The 9,019-nt window shown below is 48.6% G+C and overlaps 2 protein-coding genes across 2 annotated transcripts; both read left to right on the forward strand.

The window, feature by feature from the left end:
- Positions 1-1,674: 1,674 nt before the first annotated feature.
- LOC123185025 (protein PELPK1) lies at positions 1,675-2,752 on the forward strand. The gene has a single exon (XM_044597046.1). It carries the CDS (start codon positions 1,718-1,720, stop codon positions 2,471-2,473), a length of 756 nt encoding a protein of 251 aa, XP_044452981.1. The 5' UTR covers positions 1,675-1,717; the 3' UTR covers positions 2,474-2,752.
- A 4,835-nt stretch (positions 2,753-7,587) lies between these two features.
- Positions 7,588-8,596, forward strand: LOC123185026 (protein PELPK1). Its single transcript, XM_044597047.1, has one exon. It carries the CDS (start codon positions 7,639-7,641, stop codon positions 8,461-8,463), a length of 825 nt encoding a protein of 274 aa, XP_044452982.1. The 5' UTR covers positions 7,588-7,638; the 3' UTR covers positions 8,464-8,596.
- The last annotated feature ends 423 nt before the right edge of the window (positions 8,597-9,019 follow it).

Here is a 9,019-nt window from a genome sequence, read left to right on the forward strand (position 1 = left end):
GTACCAACCTCAAGATAGATATTTACACCCTTCAGCTGTCAATGCAGACCCTCCGTATAATTAATTCTGATTCACGCCATCTCTGTTACTACTCATGTCCAAGGTTTATACTAGGGATGTAATTGGCAAATAAACGGTGACTGCAAGTCTCGTTTAGGGTGTGTAGTTGGTTTTAGTTAGCTTGATAGTTCATTTTCCCTGGAAAAAAACTTTATTAAATCGGCTTAAACAGGATTAAACAGGACTAATTCACATATCTAGTATTTTTGTACTCCCTCTATTACTACTCATCTTAACTACTCTGTCACATTGATACATTTGAACTTCTTTTAAGATACACCATGTAATTTGGAACGGGGAGAGTAGTTATTTTCTCTCTTGCTTGCTCTCATTGTTTTAAAATACAGGATGTTTTAGATATGGATAAAGTCTCCAATAAAAGTTTTGTGCAATTATTAGTTCTATAATCACTAAAAAATACATAATTACAAGACTAATTATGGAATATTTTCATGCGCAACTAGTTATGTCAATTTTTTTTAATCATAGCTGTCAGTTCATCAACATACACCAAATATTAAGTGCCACACGTATGAACTTGGACTGACCATCACACGATACTGAAAGAAATATAAAATATGAGCCTGTTCATAGCAGGAGTAATCAATCGTTATTGTTGCATACCGAGGTGATTGCATATAACTAGGTAATTAAATGTGCGTTACAACGAGAGCATAATTTGTACATGGGTGACGGAGATCTCATGGGTAACGCTACTGATCTGCAGTCTTTGTCTGTGTTTTTCATCTGTGGTTTTTTTTTCTTTAAGTATGTACTTTCCTCCGTAAACAAATATAAGACGTTTTAGGTCATTAAAATAGTGACTTAAAATGTCTTATATTTTTTTACAGAGGGAGTACTACACACGATTGTGACATATAATGTCCCTAATTTCCAGTCCCGGCGACGTGGAGCGCCAATCAACCACAACCCCCACAGATGCCAGAAAAAGGCTCAGAAGCGTCCAGGCTTGCTTCCATTTGCAGCATCTCAAAACAAGGCCACGGGGCTGCTTCCTGACCATAGCCCCTGAAATTAACTTCCATCAGCCGTTTGCTGGTTAGCGGTGACCTAACGCCCGCCGTACCACGGCCACCGTGCGCCGGTGACCCGACACCGCGGTATGAGGCGACGGACGGGCGCGCCTACGCGACCGCGTGCGCGCGTAATCCACCAACTCTGACTGATGTGTGGCGTCTTCAGGAGATCAGCCGGAATGCCGGATAGTTGCAGCTGAGCTGCCGAAGCCGAACCGACCAATCGCCGAATCATCATCCCCAAAACAGTTGCGTTCAGGTTCGCTGTGTAGCGATATCTGTTCAGGTTAGAGATTGAAATGTATCACCACCATATCTGGTACACTCACGTCTCTTCCAAACCAAGTTAACCACACATGACTAGCTAGACACAAAACAGAAGTAAGTAAACAACCACCGAAATGCAGGTGATCTGCCAGCGAACCCACCAAAAGTTTCAGCCAGGCAACTACTGTCCACTGAAAGTTACATGCATGGATGCATGCATGCATGTCTACCCGCATGCCGCGATTTTTTCCATTTGGCTTTTGGAGCGCTATAAATATCAGCCTTCTCCTATCTCCAAGACATCACAGCAAGAACTTGCCTCTCTCTGATCGATACACATAGACAAGAACACCATGGCCTCCCTTGTCTTCCTCGTGGCGCTGCTGCTCTCATGCAGCTCCATGAGCAGCGCAGCACGGCACCTAGAGGAGGCCGTGCCCAAGAAGGAGTATCCACCACATCCGATCGTCCCGGAGCTGCCAAAGCCCGAACTCCCGCCGCACCCCGCCGTGCCCGAGCTGCCCAAGCCTGAGCCACCGCACACTCTCGTGCCCGAAGTGCCACACCCCATGGTGCCCGACGTGCCAAAGCATGAACTACCGCCGCACCCTGCTGTGCCCGAGCTCCCGAAGCCTGAAGTGCCGCATCCAGTTGTGCCTGAGGTAGCAAAGGAGCCCGAAGTGCCACATCCCGTGGTGCCCGAGGTGCCAAAGAACGAACTACCTCCGCACCCTGCTGTGCCCAAGCTCCCGAAGCCTGAAGTGCCGCATGTGCCCGAGGTGGCTAAGGAGCCTGAAGTGCCACACCCCGTCATGCCGGAGGTGCCAAAGGAGCACGAACTGCCGCACCCCATCGTGCCGGAGGTGCCAAAGGAGCACGAGCTGCCGCACCCTGCCATACCAGAGTTGTCGAAGCCTGAAATGCCACACCATGCCGTGCCAGAGGCGCCGAAGGAGCCCCATGTGCCACACCCTGAGGCGCTGAAGGAGCCCGAGTTACCGCACCCTATTGTGCCAGAGGTCCCGAAGCACGAAATGCCGCCGTTCCCCAAAGCTGAGCTGCCCCTGAAGCCCGAGTTCCATTTTCCAAAGCCAGAGACCAAGCCATGATCGGACTAGCTCATCCCCACAGTACCCATTATCTAAGTATTATTAAACTATATAATATACATGTGTGTGTGTGTGTGTGTGTGTGTGTGTGTGTGTGTGTGTGTGTGTGTGTGTGTGTGTGTGTGTGTGTGTGCCGTTAGAGCCCGCACTCTAGTTCCTGACGAGAGCGTTATGTCTGAGTGGTATTGCATGGTGCAACTGCTCAATCTGTTCCTTTTATGTAAATGCACGATGTATATGATATGCACATGAATAAATATATTTGTGTTTGGAGTTTCAGATTGCAGTTGTGTTCCGATTTACTTATGTCCATCACTAAAGAGTAAAGACTTCTTATGTTTTTGCTACATTATGCGCTTCAGACAATAAAATTGTTTGTTTTTTGCGTCTAGTTTTTAAGTCTTAAACAAACTATTCCCTTCATGTCTTTGGACATTAATTGACAGTCCAAAACGAGCTCGAAAGCTTGGCTTTTTTTGTGTTACCGGACTCTTCCCCAAAGTTTGGTTGGATGGTTATGAGCAGTTCAGGGCGAAAGCTTGGTTTTCAACAGGGGTCAATGTTGGTGACGGCGACGTTATTTTCCTTATTGGAGGCGTTTTCCGAAGATTCTGCTCACTACTCCTCGGGCTACGGTCACGTTGATGCTGGTGGTCTAGCTTGGTCAACGCCTAGCGGTGTTGTTTACCCTTTTTTTTGGTTTTCGGTCTGGTTTCCTTAATAAGCCTGGTCATTCTACAACTTTTTGCCTTTGAAATCCACAGAGCAACTTCCTTAAAAAAAGATATTTTCAAAATACTTTTTGACAAATCTACACATATGATTTTGGAAGTTTCTATATAATTATTTAAAACGATATCAACAGTCAGAGTTTTAATAAATTTCTAGACATAAGTCCAAAACATCACCTATATACTATGGGTGATTTTATTTTTACAAATAAGTTTTTTACGGGTATTTTTTTCCAGATGTTCATGCAAAAACTCGAAGGCGGATGCCTATTTTTCTATACAAAATAGGCCGTTTTTTCCTTTTTTCTTAGCCAAAGTTTTTTTATATAGCTCACCTTTCATGCCGGGTGGTTTTTCTTAGCCAAAGTTGATGTGAATGGTGGAAACATTTTCACGTTCCAAAACAAATAAGGAGGTGAGAAATATTGGATGGTAAGCAAGTTTAAATTTCATTCAACGAACAAAAGAAGGAGATCTTTTTCGTGGGCAATAGATTTAACCTATCTGATATCTACAGATCTTTATAACCTTTGTTGCAACAACTAAAAAAATACACGCAGCATTATGTTGTTATATCCCAGCATAATAAAAATAAAAATATATTCATTAAAGGTACTTACAAAGTATAGTTTTTCACCCATTTGATTAACGAAAATGTTCCAATTGGGGTCTAAACAACAAGGTGTGCCAATGAAGTTAGTGACTGTTATTTCCAATTGTTTATTTTGCATAAATTATAACTTACTTATTTTTGCGAGAGATAATCTTGTTGTTATATGGGGAGTAAACGTGACGCCGAAAGTAATGTATAACAAAACGAGAAAGAGTTAATAATATATAGTCCTTTTGTTACGTAGCTTCGGTTAACGTACTTTTCCTAAAGCGCCATGCAGCTTGTCTTCTAAAACGCCATCGCGCAGTCTTTCTAAAGCTACTTCCACAAAGCATACGACACGGTCCACTGGCCCTTCTTGCGAAAAGTGTTGCTTCGTAAGGGCTTCGACGACCGTTGGGTGACTCGCGTCATGCAGCTTGTCTCCTGTGGCCGGACCGCAGTGAACATCAACGGTGACATTGGGCCCTACTTCCCCATCCTCTGTGGGGTTCGTCAGGGTGACCCTTTCTCGCCGTTCTTGTTCAACATGGTGGTCGATGCCCTAGCATCCATCCTGGATAAGGACAAGGACGCTGGCCATATCGCGACATCGTCCCCCACCTAGTCGGAGGGGGAGGGGTCTCCCTCCTTCAATATGCGGATGATACCATAATAATGGTGGAGGGCTCCGCTCTAGATATTGCTAACCTGAAGTTCCTCCTCCTGTGCTTCCAACAAATGTCGGGCCTAACCATCAACTTCGATAAGAGCGAAGTGATGATTCTCGGATACCCCTTGGAGGAAGCACAAGCTATTGCTGACCGACTAAATTGTTGGTTGAGTTCTTTCCCCACGACTTACGTGGGGATCCCCATTAGTGATTCGCGCCTCACCGTGGCCGATCTTCGCCCCACGGTGACCCGTATGCAACATCGCGTTGAGCCCTGGAAAGGGCGCTGGTTGTCGCAGACTGCTCGCGTGATCCTTATTAATTCTTCGCTTGCCAGCCTTCTATGGTTCCTCATGAGCTTCTATAGCCTCCATGAAACCCTTCATCAGGAGATCGCCAAATACCAATCCAGATTCTTCTGGGATGGGGAGGGGGATAAGCAGAAGTACCACATGGTCAGCTGGCCAGATATCTGCAAACCCAAGGACCAGGGCGGTCTTGGGATCTTGTCCTCCCGACGCATGAACATTGCCGTCTTGACCCGTTGGCTCTGGCGCATTGCCAATGGCGATAGAGGACTTTGGCTCACTATCATCCAGAACAAGTACCTTCGTGGACAGCCTCTCGCATTCTGTCAGCGCTCAGGCGGCTCCCAGTTTTGGCAGGCCATCGTCCAGCTGCTGCCCGTGCTTCGCATTGGCACATCCATTTTGGTTGGTACTGGGTCCTCGACCCTGTTCTGGTTTGATAGGTGGCTTGGCGACACCCCCCTGGCCGCGCGTTTTCCGGAGCTCTTCGCCATTGCTGTTGACCCTCGGGTCTCTGTCGAGACGGTCCTTATTGACCTAGGGTGCCTCGCTTTCCGCCGCCCCTTTGCCCCCCTGAAGTAGCCGCTTGGGATGTCCTCCTCCAGGACATCACCCTCCTCCCTATGGACGTCGCCGACACCCCGGACGCCATCTCTTGGCACCTGGAACCTTCCGGCTGCTTCTCCACCAAATCCCTCTACGCGGCCATCGCCCCCTCGACGGCCCCCGAGCCCTTCAGTTTGATCTGGGACATCCGCCTGCCCCTGAAGATCAGGATCTTCCTGTGGCAATGGATCCGAGGCCGCCTCCCATCCGGCGTAGAGGTCCTTAAGCGTAATGGACCTGGGGATGGGATGTGCCCCATGTGCGGCATGGTGGAGGATGCCAACTACATCTTCTTCTCGTGCTCCACGGCACAATCCCTTTGGTCCTGTTTCCGTGAGACGGTTGGGGGCCAGTGGTGCAACACCAACTTCCCTGACCTGCTTGCGGAGATTCAGGCCTCCCCCCTCGCTACAGGCATATTAGATGGCTTTGCGTCGGGTTCCTTGCCTGGACGCTTTGGACCGTACGCAATAAGCTTGTCATACAGAAGATGCCTCTTCGACGTGCTACTGACGCCATCTTTAAAACGTGTGGATAGTTGCAGCTCTGGCGGCCGCTTAGCCGCCCCCAGGACCGGGACGTAATCAGCAACCTCCTCGCCGACCTTCGATCGATGGCCTTCCGCTCCCTCCGCCCCCCTCCCCCCGAGCCCGACTAGATGCTATGCCGCACCCCACGCGTGCGTTCTTTTTTTGTTTCTTCAGGGCTTGTTGAGCTGTGCCCTCAGCATTAACCCTTTGACTGCTTGTCTATGCTAGACCTGTGTGTCTGTGTGTGTGTGTGTGTTTAAACCTTGTTGGATGTTTGGCTTGGGCATTTGCTTTATAATATAAAGCGGGGCGAAAACCTTTTTCGGTAAAGTGCTATGCATTCACGGTATCAAGTAATACTATGTTATAAAATGTGTATTGCTAGATTTGTATTTGGAAGTAGTTTTGAATGGAGTGTCAAAAACGCTCTTATATTATGGGACGGATGGAGTACTATTTTTGCTACATACAACTTAAATTTATGATAAAAAATAGATCCGAAATACAATGAAGTACCTGAAGATATTTGTGTGCGTGTGGCTTTGGTACCTAAGGAGTTAGGTAGCTTTAAGTTGCTTGAAGAATGGTCACGCCAACATGAAAAGGATGGTCATTTTCAACTCGATCCGGAACTAGCGAAGTCAAATATAGTTCATCACACAGCGTGGTGAGCGCTGTCAGCAACTCAAATACTGGTAAATATAGTTCATCACACTACTGTGTATCTCAGCAGCTTGTCCTTGACCTGCAGTCTGCTCATTAGATAAAAAAGAGAGAAGGTATTCTAATCTGCACTCAATGTTCCCAACTAATATACCCGCAAGTCGTTTTCTGCTCAACCTGCAACAAAGCAACCGCCTTGCCGAAAGACACATCCCACATCCACATGATAGCATGCGATCTCGAGCTCAGTGACGTGGAGCTAGCTAACCCTAATCAAGCACAACCACCGCAATAAACATGTCAAAATAAGGGCACGGGGACGTTTCCTGACCACAGCCGTTCGCTGGTGAGTGGTGACCTAACACCTGCCGTACCAGGTCGACCGTGCGCCAGAGTGACCTGACACCGCGGTACGGCGACGGACGCTCCTACGCGAGCGCGTGCGCGCTCAATCCATCACCAAACGGCCAACTCTGACTAGTGACTAATGTATGGCCTCTTCAGGAGATCAGCCAGGTCGACGAGATAGGTGCAGCTGCGCTGCTGAACCGAGCGACCAATTACCGAATCGTCCAGAAAACACTTGCGTACTCGTTTAGAAAAACACTTGCGTTCATGTTCGCCGTAGCACAGGATATCTCGGTGCGTAGGCTGAGTAGCATGTATTCATATGCTACATTTGGACAGCAGGTTCTGGTACAATCTTAGAGACTATTTTTAGAGCAAAGTAAACAAACAATTAGAGCTTGAAATGTATCACCGACCATATCATGTCATCACTCATGTCTCCTCAATATTCCAAACTAATTTAACTACACATAACTAGAGATGGATAGGCAGAGAAGTGAGTAAACAACCACCGAGATGCAGGTGACCTACCTGCAGGCCAGCAAGGCACCAAAATTGAGTCAGAGCGCTACAAGCGTCTACCGCAAACATATGCATGCATGTATACCCGCCCGGCTGCATGTAGGGTGTAGCATTTTGGCTATAAATACCGGCCTTCTTCTATCTCCCAGCCATCACACCAAGAACCAGAAGCACACACGTACGGCCTCAACCATGCTGTGCAAGAATACCATGGCCTCCCTTGTCTTCCTTGTGGCGCTGCTGCTCTCATGCAGCTCCATGAGCAGTGCAGCACGGCACCTAGAGGAGGCTGTGCCTAAGAAGCAGTATCCACCACATCCGATCGTCCCAGAGCTACCAAAGCCCGAACTCTCGCCGCACCCTGCCGTGCCCGAGCTGCCGAAGCCTGAACCACCGCACCCTCTAGTGCCCGAAGTGCCACACCCCATGGTGCCGGAGACGCCAAAGGAGCCTGAAGTGTCACACCCCATGGTGCCGGAGGTGCCAAAGCACGAGCTGCCACCGCACCCTGCTATGCCCGAGCTCCTGAAGCCTGAACTGCCGCATCCGGCTGTCCCGGAGACGCCAAAGGAAGTGCCACATCCCAAGGTGCCGGAGGTGCCAAAGCACGACCTGCCACCGCACCCTGCTATGCCCGAGATCCCGAAGCCCGAACTGCCGCATCCGATTGTGCCTGCGGTGCCAAAGGAGACTCAAGCGCCACACTCAATCGTTCCGGAGGTGCCAAAGGAGCACGATCTGCCACGCCCTGTCATGCCGGAGGTGCCAAAGAAGCCTGAAGCGCCACACCCCGTCGTGCCAGAGGTGCCAAAGGAGCACGAGCTGCCGCACCCTGCGATGCCAGAGTTGCCAAAGCCTGAAATGCCACACCATGCCGTGCCTGGGGTGCCGAAAGAGCCCGAGTTACCGCACCCTGTTGTGCCAGAGGTCCCGAAGCACGAAATGCCGCCGTTCCCCAAAGCCGAGCTGCCTCCGAAGCCCAAGTTCCACTTTCCGGAGCCAGCGGCCAAGCCATGATAGGACTAGCTACATCCGCGTAGTGCCCGTTATCTAAGTATTAAAACTATAGACTATACATGTGTGTGTGTGAAAGAGAGAGAGAGATTGTTATAGACTTATTTGCAGGGAAAACTTTATTTTTGCCACTCTAGTTTTTGCCAACTTTGCTTATGCCACTCTAGAATTTGACATCTCATTTTTGTCACTTTTAGCTTTTGACAATACATCACAAATGCCATTTCGTGGCAAAAACGATAATTTTTCATTTCACTTTTGCCACTCTTAGCTTTTGACATGTATCACAATTGCCACTCTAATTTTTTTGCTTTTGCCACGGAATGACAAAAGTGATATATTGTCTCTAAGAATGGCAAAAGTGAAATGTCAAATTCTAGAGTGGCTTAAGCAAAGTTGGCAAAAACTAAAGTGGCAAAAACAAAGTTTTCCCTTATTTGCATGTTTGTGTTGTACATGTTGTTAGGGCATCTCCAGCCGTTCGGCCCCCAGGGCGCCTAAATAGAGCGGCCTGGGGCGTGCCGACGCTAGTTCGGCCCCTGGGGGCGACCTAGCTCCC

The sequence above is a fragment of the Triticum aestivum genome, chromosome 2A, assembly GCF_018294505.1.
Source record: "Triticum aestivum cultivar Chinese Spring chromosome 2A, IWGSC CS RefSeq v2.1, whole genome shotgun sequence".
Lineage (NCBI taxonomy): Eukaryota > Viridiplantae > Streptophyta > Magnoliopsida > Poales > Poaceae > Triticum > Triticum aestivum.

What these genes read in the sequence shown, in the direction of transcription:
- LOC123185025 (XM_044597046.1), top strand. Translation starts at nt 1,718, where the DNA reads ATGGCCTCCCTTGTCTTCCTCGTGGCGCTGCTGCTCTCATGCAGCTCC.
- LOC123185026 (XM_044597047.1), top strand. Translation starts at nt 7,639, where the DNA reads ATGCTGTGCAAGAATACCATGGCCTCCCTTGTCTTCCTTGTGGCGCTG.